The sequence below is a fragment of the Pristis pectinata genome, chromosome 2 (assembly GCF_009764475.1).
Source record: "Pristis pectinata isolate sPriPec2 chromosome 2, sPriPec2.1.pri, whole genome shotgun sequence".
In the NCBI taxonomy this organism is placed as follows: domain Eukaryota; kingdom Metazoa; phylum Chordata; class Chondrichthyes; order Rhinopristiformes; family Pristidae; genus Pristis; species Pristis pectinata.
In genome coordinates this window covers 120,873,856-120,890,588 of record NC_067406.1, presented here as the reverse complement: position 1 = coordinate 120,890,588, position 16,733 = coordinate 120,873,856, and the positions used below count along the sequence as shown (strand labels likewise).

The 16,733-nt window shown below is 38.5% G+C and overlaps 1 protein-coding gene across 2 annotated transcripts in view; it reads right to left on the bottom strand.

The window, feature by feature from the left end:
• ints10 (integrator complex subunit 10) overlaps positions 1-5,791 on the bottom strand; it is a 58,764-nt gene extending 52,973 nt beyond the window's left edge. Inside the window, exons 1-3 of one of the 2 annotated variants that reach the window (XM_052010036.1) lie at positions 5,615-5,791; positions 3,167-3,234; positions 2,446-2,549 (exon numbers count right to left, since the gene is read on the bottom strand). In XM_052010036.1, the coding sequence (XP_051865996.1) occupies positions 2,446-2,549; positions 3,167-3,234; positions 5,615-5,743 (301 nt within the window). In that variant the 5' untranslated portion in view covers positions 5,744-5,791. The remainder of the gene's footprint in view (positions 1-2,445; positions 2,550-3,166; positions 3,235-5,614) is intronic. The other variant, XM_052010035.1, reaches the window with a different exon arrangement.
• Positions 5,792-16,733: the final 10,942 nt, after the last annotated feature.

Below are 16,733 nucleotides of genomic sequence, written 5' to 3'. Positions count from 1 at the left end.
AGATAAGATATCTTTATTAGTCACATGTACATCGAAACACACAGTGAAATACATCTTTTGTGTAGAGTGTTCCACAAGTGTTGCCACGATTCCAGTGCCAACATGGCATGCCCACAACTTCCTAACCCATACGTCTTTGGAATGTGGGAGGAAACCGGAGCACCCAGAGGAAACCCACACAGACACAGGGAGAATGTACAAACTCCTTACAGACAGTGGCCAGAAATGTGCTGAATCCTTTGACGACCTTCCTTACTATCCATATCTCTGCTAATTCTTGTGTCATCTGCAAACTTACTAATCATTTTCATCCAAGTCATTTATACATATCATAAACAGAGGTCCCAGCACTGATCCTTGCAAAACACCACTGGTCACGGACCTCCAGTCAGAATAACATTCCTCCACCACTACCTTCTGTCTTCTATGGCCAAGCCAATTTACATCCAATCTATGAAGTCTCCATGGATCCCATGTGCCTTAATCTTCTGGATCAGCCTACTATGAGCAACCTTGTCGAAAGCTTTACCAAAATCCATATATACAATATCCACTGCCCTACCCTCATTAATCTTCATCACTTCCTCATAATCGTTTGTAAGACATGACCTCCCCGCACAAAGCCATGCTAACTATCAAGTCTATGCTTTTCCAAATGCAAGTAGATTCCATCCCTAAGAATCTTCCCCAGTAACTTTCCTACCACTGACAGAAGGCTCACCAGCCTATAATTTCCTGATTTGTCTCTGCTGCTCTTCTTAAACAGAGGAACAACATTGCTTATTCTCCAGTCTTCTGGGACTTCGCCTGTGGCTAAAGAGAATACAAAGATCTATGTCAAAGCCCCAGCAATCTCCTCTCTTGCCTCCCTCAATAACCTGGGATCGATCCCATCAGGCCCTGACTTATTCATGTTAATGCTCTTCAAGAGACCAGTTTCTGACCAGCTAGCCTTTAACCAACTCCCACATCTCAGATGTGGACTTGCCCAATAAGAGCTGCTCCAATTCACTCTCCCAGCTCCTACCTAATACTCTTGTAATTAGCCTTTCCCAATTTAGCACTTTGTCCCGATGTCCGGTCTTATCCTTATCAATAACTACGTGAAAACTTACAGAGTATTCGTCACTGTTTCCAAAATGCTCTCTCAATGAAACTCCAATCACCTGGCCAGGCTCATTTCCTAACACAAGGTCAAGTACAGGCCCTTTCCTGGTTGGACTATCTACATACCAAGAAGCCCTCCTGGGTGCACCTAACAAATTCTGCCTCATCTAAGCCACTGACACTAAGGATGTCCCAGTTGATATTGGGGAAATTAAAGTCTCCCACTACAACTACCCTATTGCTTTTACACCTTTTTAATCTGCCGACACATCTTTCCCTCTATCTCCTGCTGGCAACTGGGAGGCCTATAGTATAACCCCATCATAGTGACTGCATCTTTCTTATTCCTGAGCTCTATCCACAAATAAGTCGAGAACATTTATACCTCCTTAGCCAATTTTCCAATCAATTAATTTTGTTCTGGAACTAATCACTAACATGCATAAAAGATACCACAGATTAAGCCACCCTCCAATCATCCTCTTCTTTCAAGGGCAGCCTGGGTCTAGATATCTTTGCTTGGCAGAAGTCAATAATTCCTTATGTGAGAAATGTAAACCTAATCTTTTGTTTTGTGACACGAAGAATGACATTGCATAACCTTGAGTTTAATTTGTTTCACTTCAATCCACCAAAGTTTTTTTAAATAGCAGTTTTCGGTTTACAGAAAAAATGAGAAAACAATGCAGAATTATAGGTCAGTAATCTAATGAAGAGGATGAAATAGCTACGTAGATTATGAGAACTTGATTTACTGAACTTCACCATCAGATTATCATGTGTAATTTGCTGATCTTCAAATGTGGGTTAACTTATTTATTTTTCCTAACATTTTACCGGTGACAATTTTGACACATTTTGTATGAGATTCTGTGCCTAGCAAAAATGCCACAAGATGATCTGTCATTCTAGATTGAGAAATATTTGAAGTATTCACCATGTAATAAAACAATTTACATGATGCTGCAATGTTTAATAATAATAGACCTGAACTTTGAAAAATTTGCAGCAGAAAATTCTTACACTTTACCGTAAGTTTAAATCAATTTGAGTTCCAAGAATCAGGTGCCAAATGTGTACTCAGGCCTTCTTCATCTGCCTCTGAAAACTAATGTTAGCAATCACACAAGAATGGCCAATAGTGAGTCATCTTCCCATTTCTCCTCCAGTTTATACATTATTGCTAAGTATTCTCTTATCCTTTGTCCCATCTCCACCACGATGTTAAGAAAACGTTGATAAATTCAATTTCAAATTATCCCACTCAGTAGTACGGTAAGTTAGCTTAAGTCTATTTGATGAACGCATGATATATCGACAAAAAAAATAATTTTTTACCTCGTAAAAACTGTGTCTGCTTGTCCTGAGCATCATTACGCAGTGCAGCTGTAATAACACTTATTTCTCTCCAAACCATTGGCTGATCAGGAAAGTTTACAAACCTGTTACAAAATAATAGATAAGTATTTACAAACATTCACCAGGGCCCTGTTTCCTGCACTGTCTGTCTGCTTGCCGAGTCCCCAGTCTCCACGCTCTCCACCCACTCACCGGGTCCCAGGTTACCGTGTTCCCTGTCCAATCGCCAGACCCCACTTACCACATTTCACTTGCCAGGCACTGTTTCCCATACTCCCTTTTAAACCCACCTGGTTCTGTTGGACATGCTCCTTTGAAAATTATCAGATTCATTGGAATGTTACTGTGTAACATCTTTTTAAAAAGTTAATTAAAAGTGTGTTGGAGTTTTAACAAAATAACGTTCAATGGTTTGGAAAATTGACTAGTCCAGCACCACTGAGGTCCTGAGCAAGCTGGATTAACGGAGTCCTCCTTTCTATTGTATTTAAATCCTATACACTCTCACATACAACTCAACATGTTTGTCTAACTTTTTATCTGTTCAACAGCTTGTGAGTATTCTGTATAATTCCAGCATTTTATTTATAATTCATATTGTAGTTTCATCTTATCACCTTTCAAAATAATGCCCGACTCTATTGCAAAAAATTTTACTGGTGTCTTCCTAGTATGGAAAGTTGCTGCTTATGTTACGTACATGTCATAAAGGATTCTTCCAGCTGAAGCCGTTCTCTCAGCATTTCGTTCGATTGTATACATTTCATACTAAAATCAGAAATCATTAAAAAAAAGCAAGTGAAAATTAAGTCAGTAAACTAATCCAAGCCATACAAATACAAGCTCATCAATGTATTATTCATCCTTAACGGCACAGTGTTTTGTGAGCAACAAGTAAAATCCGGGCTTCAAACATCATCATCAACCTGCGAACTCGAATCTTCTTTATACCTTTCACTTCTCATCACCCATGCCAGACTAACATTGCCATGAAAACAAATAGAATCAAAGATGTTTATTTTATTATCAGCAACAATTTGTTCACATGGCACTATTAATGTATTAAAGATATCCCAAACTGGTACTGGCACCAAAATTAAACAAAAGTTAAATATTAGGAAAATATAGTATGTCATACAACTAAATAAACTGTCGTTTGTATACTGGTCAACTTACATGTTCACATGGGGAACAACTAAGAACTTATGGCTTTGTGACATACAGTATGGCTGTGTGGAGCTTGCACATTCTCCCTATGACTGCATGAGATTCCTGCCATATCCCAAAGATGTGTGAATTGGTAGGTTAACTGGCCACTGTAAATTAACCCAAGTGCGTGGGTGAGTGGTAGAAACTGGGAAGAGCTGATGGGAATATGGGGAAAATAGGATTTTTGCATTATTACTGTCAATGAGCTTGATGAGATTCAATGAGCCAAAGGGCCTGTTTCTGGGCTGTATAACTCAATTAATCGTTATCTGGTTTAGCCAAATGCAGAATAAAGCTTCCTTTGTTGCCTTAAATGTGGCTGACTATTAATCTCGGAAATAAACCTCTTACTACACCAGTGAAATTTCTATTTTCTACACAATGCATTATGGCCCGACTAAGATTCCAAATTTAATTTAAAAAGTGACATTTTTAATTGAACATTCTGGCTTTAAACTTTGTGATGCATGGAGAATGAGAAAGGAAACTTTCTTCTCCCTAGTGAAGGCCGGATTCATATCAATTGATAAGAGTGAGACACCCCATAGGAAACAAATAAAAAATCCAAATACAACAGACAGTATTCCACAGTACAAAATAGAGAATTTACAAAGCTGGATTTGGAAACTGAAGGAAATCAAAGAAACCTATTTATTAAAAACCAGTGAAGCTTGAAATCTTTAAATCTCAAGTTTTTTTTAAATTATTTTTATATAAGTTTTAACCATATAATCCCACTATGTCATTTTGTAGCTTGAACAAGTTGCAAAAGCAAAGGGTGTACGCTGTATCAGTTCTGATGAAGGGTCCTGGACATGAAACATACTGTTTCTCTTTCCATGGATGCTGCCTGATCTACTGGTATCACAGAGAAACAAGGTGGCCATCCACTTCAATTCCATATCCCACTCCCATACTGACATGTCTATCCACGGGCTCCACCACTGCCTCATTGGAGGAATAGCACCTCATATTCTGCCTTGGGAGTCTCCAATCTGACAGCCTCAACATCGATTTCTCTAACTTCTGGTATCCCCTCCCCTCTTCCCCCCTTTGTCTTCCCTCATTCCTGTGGCCCTCTCCCTCCTTCTCTTTCCTCTTCCCCCACCCTCGTGACCTGCCCATCTATTCCCCACCTCTTTCCCTTCATTCCATGGTCCACCACCCTCTCCTACCAGATTCCTTCTTCTTCAGCCCTTTAACTCTTCTACCTATCACCTCTCAGCTTCTTACATCTCTCTCTCTCACCCACTCCACCCCACCCTCTCACCTGGACTCACCTATCACCTGCCTGCATATGCTCCTCCCCCAACCTTCTTATTCCGGCTTCTGCTCTCTTCCTTTCCAGTCCTGATGAAGGGTCTCGGCCCAAAACACTGACTGTTTATTTCTCTCCAATAGATGCTGCCTGACCTACTGAGTTTCTCCAGCAGTTTGTTTGTGTTTGTGTGTGTGTGTGTGTGTGTGTGTTGACCTACTGATATGTTTGATTTTAAGCATTTTCTGATTTTGCTGTATTAACCTTGGAAATTATCAATAATTAGTGGTGTCAGTGTCAATGTTAGCAATTCCTATTGGACAAATTCTACACAACTATCTGGGTGACTTTTCACAAACGCAACCTGCTGAGAACTTTAGCACAGCTGCCACTTGACAGGGTTGCTGAATCACAAGAAGAGATGTACAGTGGAGATCCACATGGACCTCTCCAGAATGCTTTGTACTGAGCCGTAATACATTAAACTGCAGCCCTTCGTCTTTAAGAACAGAAACAGACTGGCGGGCAGTGAAGGGAGTCAGAGCTGATCAGTGCCCATGATGTTCCCCGTGTGTTGTCCGGTCGGGTCCCCCCCCCCCCCCCCCCCCCCCCCCCCCAGCACCTTCCCTCCGGGCTCTGACAAGAGGCCACGCCTCTCGCCTGCCTCTGCCCCACACCAACCTGAATCCCGAAGTCAGTAGGGTATAAGGTCCTGGAAGTAATTAGCCAGGCTTTGGCGGCCCAAGGATCATCCGTCACTAAATCCCGAGCCTTCTTCACTAGGAATTCACAATCAATCTGCGCCGCCATCACCACAGCGGGTCCGACACAACACTCCCCCGCCACGGCCCAGCGCGCAGGCGCGTTAAACCAGACATGCGCAGACGCAAAGACCCCGCGCCCGGTCATAGTGCGCATGCGAACAACATCTCGTTCCCCACTTTCAAGGCTTGCTCATGCAGTGGTGATGGAGGTGCTTGAGTGTTTTGGTGCTTTGTTTTTTTTAGTCCTCTTGACTAAACATTCATTCCTCTCAGACAGTGGCTGCAGTTTTTACAATCTACAAAAGATACTGCTTTTACTTGCCCGGCCTACTCTGACAGCATCTTCAAAGCCCAAGACCCCTACTGCTAACAAGGACAGGAGCAACAGTTACATAGAAACACCACCGGCTACATGTTCCCCTCCCAAGTCGCATCCCTTCCCGTCCTGACTTGAAAATATATTGACATTCCTTCATCATCACTGGATCTAAACATTGGAATTCCATCCTCGGCTGCATTTTGGGAGTACCTTCAACAGAAGATCTGCTGCATCACATCAAGAAGGTGGTTCAATACTATCACCATCTCAAGAGTAATTAGGGATGGACAATAAATGCTGGTCTGGCCAGTGACACCCAGATACTGAAAAAAAGATCTAAATAAAGACTTTCAATATAGCACTTAGTCATATCTGTTGGAATCCTCCCAAAGCGCTTCAATTGCAAGAGTTTCATTTTTCATATCATAATCCAAAGCTTCAAGATGTTCCAAATTGGGCACCATCATTGAAGTACTTTTGAAATGAAGTTAATGTTACCAATTAAATTGCTTCATTGGTTTTGGTTGAGAGATTAGATGGTACCTCAATTCAATAATTTATCCAAAGACAGGCAAAATTGGCCTCTGTAGCAACTTTTTTGCCACTGGCCATTTTGAAATACCAAATTTACTGGATATTGTATAAGTAAGGAGCGTATCTACCAGCATGGAGAGTAGGGAGATTATGACATTGCATGCTGACTTGGAACTGCCTTCTAAGAATATTTCTTGAGGGCCTCTAGAACCAGCCACCTGAGAATAAAGGACAAGTCTGCATTGCTCCACCTTTTCTACCAAAATTTCTAATACAACATCCTAAGATGGCCTAATGCAGGGTTTCAACCCAAAAAAATTAACAATTCCTTTCCCTCCACAGATGCTGCTCAACCCACTGAGTTTCCCAAGCTCCAGATTCCAGCATCTGCAGTCTCTTGTATCTCTATCCTAAAACTTTGGTGCCTGCTCTCACCAATGGTCTTTATTGTTGATTAATGCACAGCACACTCATTCGAATTACCTCAGTCCTTCCAGCAGCCACAGTACACATTCTCAAGGTACTGTAGCACTGTACTTAGATTATGCATAAATAAGGCAGATTGTTTTCGGAATATTATTCAAGTGAGCATAGTTGGCAACACCTATCTTAGAGAAGTGAAATAAGTGATGCATGAAACTGCAGATTTATTTTAACACAGCAGAGAAAAGTGTTAAAAATCCAAAATTACAGCTTTTAGCATTTGAAGATATACAGTATTTTTATACCTCGGTAAAAATTCTGTGCCTACTAAGTTATCATTTGTTGATCATCATTTTTGGTCAATTGTTGTGAAAATTTGTACCAGATCGTGCGCAATCCAATTGGATCCCCTAGTTTCGCGTCACACCCCCCCCACCACCCCCACTAGCCCTGTAAGTCTCAGTGGCCTTGATTGCTTGGATCCCATGAAGTGGATCAGGCTGACTGGCAACCAGGCCTCTAGCCATTGCATTCTTAGGTACTTTCCTCAATATTGCACTGGTGACATTTGATGGCTCTCTGCTAATCAGAGACATTTTAAAACAGTTGAAGTTTATTTAAATAATTGAAAAAAGATTTAAGAATTAAATTAGTGTAACACTCTTTCTTTATTTCCACTATATATTAATGTATTTACTTTTCTTTCTTTTTCAATATTTTTATTAATTCAAAATAGAAAATACAAAGTACATGAAACAGAAGAAAAGATAAAGTGTTACAAAATACATTGTATTGAATCACACGAAATCACAATACCTCATATTGATAAACAGAAATGATAACTAATTAATATTAATAAATTGGAATAATTTTATTATTAAAAAAATCTAAACCCACTGCCAAAACTGAAGCTGTTTGGTAAGAAAAAAGACAAAAAAAAAGCCCTAAAGACATAATAGTAATAGCCAGTACTTTAAGCACCAAATCAATGGTTTTGAAGGTAGTTCAAAACAGGTCCCCATGATATTTGAAAGTTCAGATTAGATCCAGAAATAGAACAACGGATCTTCTCTAAATTTAGATATGACATAACATCCCGTAGCCTTTGAACATGAGTGGGAGGAGTAACTTCCTTCCATTTAAGCAACACAGCCCTCCTCGCTATGAGAGAAATAAAGGCCAATCTGTGTAAATTGGAAGTCTCCAGAATTATATCTTTCTCTCCAACAATCCCAAATAATGCAGTTAAAGGATTTGGCTAAAAATTTATTTTAAAAAGCACAGAAAAGGTTTGAAATACCTCTATCTAGTATTTTTTCAGACTCAGACATGACCAAAATATATGAATTAAAGAAGCCTCTCCATTATTGCATTTGTCACAATAAGGAGATATATCTGAATAGAAACGCAATAACTTGTCTTTGGACAGGTGAGCTCTACAGACCACTTTAAATTAAAGAAGGGAGTGACGCGCACATAATGGTGAAGTATTAACCAATTTAAAAATTTGATTCCAAGTTTCCTCAGAAATTGAAATCTGCAAATCATGTTCCCAAGCATTTTTAATTTGGTCTAAAGGAACCTTATTCGTTCATGATAACCTACCATAAATCTAAGATATTGAACCATCATAAAAAGGTTTCAAATTAAAAGTTGCATCTAGTAGGTTTTTATCAGAACTTATAGGGAATGTATGTACTTGAGATCAGAGAAAGTCTCTGACTTGCAAATATCGAAAAAAGTGAGTTTTTGGTAAATTATATTTAATTGACAATTGTTCAAACGTTGCGAAATTTCCTCCAACAAATAGATCCTGAAAACAAGTAATACCCAATCTATCCCATTCTTTAAAAACTACGTCAGTCATGGAAGGTTTAAAAAAACAATTAGCAAAAATGGGACTAGACAAAGAAAATCTCAATAAACATAATATTTTCTAAATTATAACCAAATCCTCAAAGCATGTTTAACTACCAAATTATCAGTTAATTTATTTAATGATAAAGGAAGTGAAGAGCCAAGCAAAGAGATAATAGAAAATTTTTTAACAGAATTAGCTTCCAAAGAAACCCATACTGGACAGGCCTCGTGATTAATATAATGTAACCAAAACGTAAGTTTTCATATATTGACTGCCCAGTAATAAAAGCTGAAGTTGGGTAAGGCAAAGCCTCCATTATTTTTAGCTTTCTGAAAGTGAACTTTATTTAATCTAGGATGTTTATTTTTCCATATGTAAGAAGATATAATTGAAACAAGGGAATCAAAAAAAGACTTAGGAATAACAACAGGTAAGGCCTGAAATAAATACATAAATTTAGGTAAAGTATTCATTTTAATAGAATTAATACGGCCAATCAACGATACAGAGAGGGGTGACCAATTTGATAAGACCCTTTTCACATAATTCAATAAAGTAAGAAAGTTTTCTTTAAATAAATGTTTATAATTTTTAGTAATTGTTACACCCAAGTAGGCAAAATGATTTCTTACAATTTTAAAAGGAAGGTTAGTATCGAATAACATCAGATTGTTCAAAGGAAAAAATTCGCTCTTGTGTAAATTCAGTTTATATCCTGAAAACTGGCTAAAACAGGAAAGTAGAGAAAGCATAGAAGGTAACGAGGTCTCAACATTAGAAATGAAAAGCAGTAAATCATCAGCGTAGAGCAAGACTTTGTGGGTAATACCTCTCCTAAAGATACCAGGGATATCTGTAGATTCTCAAAAAGCAAAAGCTAAAGGTTCTAAGACCAGGTGAAATAGCAAAGGGCTCAAAGAGCATCCCTTGTTCCGCATTGAAGTTTAAAAGGTTCAGAAAGTTGAAAGCTAGTAACAACACGGGCAGAGGGAGATAAATAAAGTAATTTAATCCATTGAATAAAATCGGGCCCAAAATTAAATTTCTCCAAAGTTTTAAATAGGTAACTCCATTCAACCCGATCAAAGGCCTTCTCAGCATCTAGAGATATCACACATTCCAATATTTCCTTAGGACAGTAAATAATACTCAGTAAACGACAAATATTAAAATGGGAATAACAATTTTTGATAAACCCAGTCTGATCATCGGATATAATTAATGGTAAAATATTTTCCAATCTACGAGCCAAAATTTTAGATAAAATTTTAACATCGACATTCAGTAAAGAAATTGGTCTGTATGAAGAACATTCCATTGGATTTTTATTTTTCTTAAGAATAAGTGAAATGGAAGCTTCATAAAAGGATTGTGGTAACCTTCCCAATTTAAAAGAATCCGAAAAAACAGAACTTAAATAAGGTATAAGCAGAGAGGAGAAAACCTTTTTCCTTTACAATATTTTTATTAAATCCATGAGAAAAATACAGAGTACATGCATCAAGAAAGAGACTAAAAATACTACTGAATACGTTGTGTTAAATCATACTTAAGATCAAAATACTCTAAATTAATAATCACATATAATAGTTAACAAAGGAAAAAATTGAAATATTTTATTATTAAAAAAATCTACTCCCACTACCAAAAACCGAAGCTGTTTGTTAGAAAAAACAAGAAAAAACCCTTAAAACATAACAACGTCAGCCAATGTCTGCATTTTAGTCACCAAATCGGAGATTTTGAAAATAATTCAAGAAAGGTCCCCACAAGGTTTGAAAGTCTAAGTTAGATTCAAAAACTAAACAACGGATCTTCTCTAGATTCAGGTGTGACATAACATCCCTTAACCATTGAGCATGAGTAGGCAGAGTAACTTCCTTCCATTTAAGCAACACAGCTCTCCTGGCTATAAGAGAAATAAAAGCCAGAATGTGTAAACCAGAAGCCTTCAAAGTTATATCTTTTTCTCTCAACGATCCCAAATAATGTAGTCAAAGGATTAAGTTTAAAATTTATTTTGAAAAGTACAGAAAAGGTTTGAAAGACCTCTGTCCAATATTTTTTAAGACTCTGACACATCCAGGACATGTGAATTGGAGAAGCCACTCCGTTACTGCACTTGTCACGGTAAGGAGAGATATCGGAAGGATATTACTGTCACGGTAAGGAGGGATAGATAGATAGATTAGATAGATAGATTAGATAGATTAGATAGATTAGATAGATAGATAGATAGATAGATAGATAGATAGATAGATAGATAGATAGATAGATAAACAAGCCATACTGGAATGTAGATTCAAACTAAACAGTGAACTTTCCGATAAGGTAACTAAGCAACAGACTTGGCTAAAAGCCCAAAACAGCTTCCAAAGAGAGAACCCAACCCCCCTCCCACCACTCAAAGACAGAAAGCCGACATCTATAACTACAGACGGTGTAAACCCAAATAATACTGCTGCCAATGTTTCAAGGTTGGTTAATTCCAACCCAGTCAAAACAGTAAGTTGAAAAAACACAGTTTCAAAATCATAGAATAACAAGTACCTTTGTTAGTTTATTGGTAAATATATGTGAAATAACGTATCAAAAGAAAGATCAAAAATCAAAATACATAAACATTCAAAGTATTAGTAAAGGGTTATCAAAAGTTAAGAAATAAATGTTAGTGAAGAAAAATACGGAGTCATTCAGTCATCGGATTCCAGAAAATCTTGAGCACCTCAAGGCGAGCTAAACCACTTGTGCGAGCCATTTTTCAGAATAATTCTAAGCTTTGCAGGGTAACAGAGGGAGGGCTTATGACCTTGGTTGTAAAGCTCCGACATGACCTTTTTGAATTTAACACATTCATTCATAACCTCGGGTAAGAAATCTTCAACAATTCTGATCTTGTAATCTTGGTAGTTAATTATTCCTCTTTGGCGGGATTCACAAATTAAAAGGTCCTTAATTTGAAAGTCATGCAGAGAGATAATGACTGATCTGGGTTTCTCTTCTGTAGGAGGTTTGAACAGAGGTGATCTGTGTACTCTATCAATCTTAGGCAAAGATTTTAAAGTAGTAGGAAACAATTGAGCCAAAAGATTTGCAAAGAATTCCATAGGTTGGTTGCCGTCCACTGGCTCCTTGAGACCCAAAATGCGAATTTTGTTTCTTCTGCTTCTGTTTTCTAAGTCAATAATCTTCTGCTTTAATATTTCATTGGATTTAGATTGCTTTTTACAAAGCTTTTCCAAATCATCAATTTTCTCATCCAAAACCGAGAGAGACGCTTCATTCTCTTTAATCTGTTCGTCATGATCATGTAAAGTTTCTTGGATAGAGTCCAACTTAGAATTAATCTGTTGAAGTTGCTTTTGAAATTGTTCAAATTTCTCGGAAGTATCATCTATATGTTTTCAAAACAATTGTAAAATAGATTCCAGAGATGTAGGATGGTCATCTTCCTTGGTAGTTTTAGTACCTTTGGTACTCCTTGTAGTCGTGGTAAAGTAAAATTGCGTTTGGAGAAAGAGTTTCAAACTGGGTTGAAAAAGTAAGATAAATGGGAGCAACTGCTCCATTGACAACCAGCAGGCTTCTCTAATGTATTTACTAAAGAGAAATATGGAAGAGCTAAATTTACTTTAAAACTGAGGGGCCTGATATGAAGTGTACATTGCCCTTAGGTTCAGGACACTGCTAGATTCAATGTGCAGTATACAGGTGAGGAAGTCCGGAATGCTCTGATGTGCATGCCACAACTAGCCAGCAGGTCTCCTCAAAACTGATGGCTGGTCATCAGCACAATCCAGCCCATTGAAGGGCTTGGGTTATAGTCTGAGGAAATTATTTGAACCATGAATGTTATTACCTGGTAACGCAGCAAAGGTAGCCATTAGACTGTTGCCCCAGTGCCAGTTCTTTGAAAGATCAGCTGTGCTTAGTCCCACATCTCTACTTTTTGTCTGTAACCCTGTAAATTTCCAAACCTCTTTATAATTATTTATGGAATGGACCTCCACCACCATTTCAGAGTATACTTCCTGATTCTGACAACTTTGAATGAAGTAATTTCTTCTCATTTCCCTTCTAGATGTTGTATTGTTTATTTTAAATCTATATTCTATTATTGATCCACTACCAGAAGGAATAGATTTATTCCTTCAATTAAAGTCTACATCTTAAATTCCATTAGAATTCTTAATTATTGGAAAATATCTTATAAAGTTCCTCTGAATGCATGGTCTTTTCATCTTTCCTGTAGTGAGATGCCTAAAGATGGCCACAGTAATCTAGCAAAAGCTTTAATTATATTTTGTTTTATAAATTCAGCTCAATGTGGGACTTTCCCCAAAAATCCATATAAATAACTCTGCACCATCTTTGTTACATCAAAGAATTCAGTTGACTCTATTCTGTCTCCCCTTATCTAGTCCCTTCCCACCTACATCCAGGACACCTAACATGCCCTGCATCACTTTGACAACTTCCAATTCCTTGGCCTCTGCCACCTCATCTTCACCATGGAAGGTCTTATGACCGTCTGCTTCTTTCTGGAACAAGGTTCCAACAAGCTCCCCTCCACTAACATACTTATCCACCGGGCAGAACGTATTCTTACCCTGAACAACTTTTCTTTTGATTCTTCTCACTTTCTACAAATCAAAGGTGTAGCCATGGACACTCACTTGGATTCCAGCTACGCTCATCTTTTCGTTGGCTATATGGACCAGTCCTTGTTCCAAACCTTCTCTTTTGGAGTGACAAGGTCTGATTCGGGACAATCATCATGGCTTTGTGCGTGGGAAGTCGTGTCTGACAAATCTCAGATTCTTTGAGGAGGTAACCAAGAGGGTGGATGAGGGTAGGGCAGTGGATATTGTCTTTATGAACTTTAGCAAGGCCTTTGACAAGGTTCCTCATGGCAGGCCAGTCTGGAAGGTTAGATCACATGGGATCCATGGGGAGATAGCTGATTGGATTCATAATTAGCTCAGTGGTAGGAAGCAGAGGGTGATGGTCAAGGGTTGGCTCTCAGACTGGAAGTCTGTATCTAGTGGTGTGCCACAGGGGTCGGTGCTGGGACCTTAGTACATTCACGTCCAAATCATTCACAAACAACAAGGCATGCTTAGTAAGTTTGAGGATGATACTAAAATAGGGTGTGTTGTAGACAGTGTAGAAGGTTATGAAGAATTATAGGAGGGTCTTGATCAGATAGGTATGTGGGCTGAGGGTTGACAAATGACTTTCAATCCAGATAAATGTGAGGTATAGCATTGTGGGAGATCAAACCAGGGTAGGACCTCTACAGTGAATGGTAGGGCCCTGGGGAGTGTTATGGAACAGAGGGACCTAGGAGTCCAAGAGCTTTGTTCTCTGAAAGCGGCACCACAGGTAGATAGGATGGTCAAGGCGGCGTTTGGCACGCTGGCCTTCATTGATCAGGACATTGAGTATAGGAGTTGGGAAGTTATGTTGCAGTTGTATAAAACAGTGATGAAGCCACACTTGGAGTATTGTGTTCAGTTTTGGTCACCCTGTTATAGGAAAGATGTTAATAAACTAGAAAGAGTACAGAAAAGACTTACCAGAATGCTGCCTGCACTTGGGGGTCTGAGTTACAAGGAGAGGTTGCATAAACTAGGACTTTATTCCCTGGGATATAGGAAGATTGAGGGGTGACCTGATAGAGGTATACAAGATCATGAGGATCATAGACAGGGTGAAAGCACAGTCTTTTTGCCAGAGAGGGGGTGCTAAAAACAAGAGGACACAGGTTTAAGATTAAAGGCGAGAGATTTACAAGGAACATCAGGGGCAGCTTCTTCACGCAAAGGGAAGTGCGTATTTGGAATGAGCTGCCAGAGGTGGATACATTAGCAACATTTAAAAGCCATCTAGATCAGTACATAGATAGGAGAGGTTTAGAGGGCTAAGGGCCAAACATAGGTGGATGGGACTAGCTCGCTGGGCAACACAGTCAGCATGGACGAGTTGGGCCAGAGGGCCTGCTTCCATGCTGTATAACTCTATAACACAGTAGGCTTAAGGACCGAGTGAATCATTTTTGCTCCAGTTTGTCTGATTGTATGTGTGTTTTTCGCTCTTGAAGGGGCCATTTAATGAGGTTCATTCTGCTGTTGTTGCTACACAATCCTGCAAAGATTTCTAAACTATGATCAGAACCAAGATGACAAATCTTATCACTGATAAACAAAACCATTATTTTTATAGGGCTGTCAATACAAGGCGAAATTGTAGAATAAGCTTTTCAGTTGCAACCAGAGAAATATAAACAAGCTCTCTCCATCACATGGAACATAGAGAATGATCTATCAATACTTGTATTAGAGTTTCTGTTCTTTTATTGCTGCTTCAGCTACTCCAGGTCATTGATATTCTTCGGTCACCAAAGTAATTCTTCTTATAGGACTAGTTGCCTTTTGCCAATCAGCTACCTGAAATTGTCAGAGGAAAGAAGAAGAAAATTATGCCGTTCAAAGTCCAAACAAGCAAGTTAAGATTTTGTATTAAAAATTAACTTCGGCTCTTTCATGTGTTAACAATGAACTTTATATCTTATCAGTTATTTTGTTTTCAAAATTACATGGCAGCGCTGTTGAGCAATTAAACTGTGCATGTTAACCATGTGTGAAGCTCCATCCTCAATCCATAACAATGCAATCGCAGTAGGGAATAAAACCAGGCTCCTAATTGAATCACAATAAACTGATACTGCATCATTCGATATAGATTGAAAGTGACATTTTTATATTGTTTCCCCCCATTGTTTCTGCCTTTCTTTTATTTACATTTCTTTCATTTTCATCTCATTTATCTTTTGTCTTTGACATATTGTTTCTTTTCCACAACTTGTTCACTATATATTTTGTGATTGCTAAACTAATAAAAATGGGAAAGTAAATAGGGAAAAAGTGTAAAATGAGAGGAATTGGAAAACAGGTGTTTATGCACCTCATTGTTGATTCTACCTAATGCACTCAGTCTCTTGAAACAGATGATCAAATATAGATAAACCTCCAGGATAAAAGTTTTGTGGAATTTTCCACTGAACTGCAGACAGTGAACAGATAACATTAGATGCAGCCCACACTTCCACTAAGATCCATGGTCAAGCCATTTTGTTTGTTCGGGATTCTTCATCCCAAAGCAATTGAAGGGGTGACTATTTGCTTTCTTGTTACTGAATAGACATGTATTTTTATGCACAAAATGCAGGACAAATCCAAATTAACTTATTACTACCCCACTATCAATCATAAATCAATTGGTGTAATATATCAGTTTACATTTTTCCTAAACTGCTTGCACCTGACCTCACTGTGGCCTTGATCCAAACATGAACAAAAGACCCGCATTGTAGAGGTGAGGTGAATATGACCTTCCTTAATATCAAGACATCGTTTGACAAAGTGCAGTGTCAATGAACCCCAGTAAAATGGAAATCGATAGGAAAAAATAGGAATATTTCCTTTGGCTACAGTCATATCCAACGCAATGAAAAATGGTTGTGGATGTTGGAAGCAATTATCTTAGCCCCAGGTCATCATTGCAATAGTTTTCAGTTCAGTGTCATAACAGCTTTACCTTTAACAGCTTCATAAATGAACTCTTCCAACCCCCCCGCCATAAAGGAAGAAGTGAGATATAGTTGGTGATTGAACTTCCATTCATGACTCTTCAGATAATGATGCAGTCCATGGCCACCTGAGAAAAGATGGCAGGCAATACTCAGGCATAGAGTCATAAACAATGTTCAATGCCTGGGCTTCCAACCAAAGAATCCAGGTCAATTCCCTTTTGGTAACAACCATCATCAAACCCCCACCAAGAACATCCTAGATATAACAAAAACTTAACTAGATCAGCCACACAATACTGTGGCTC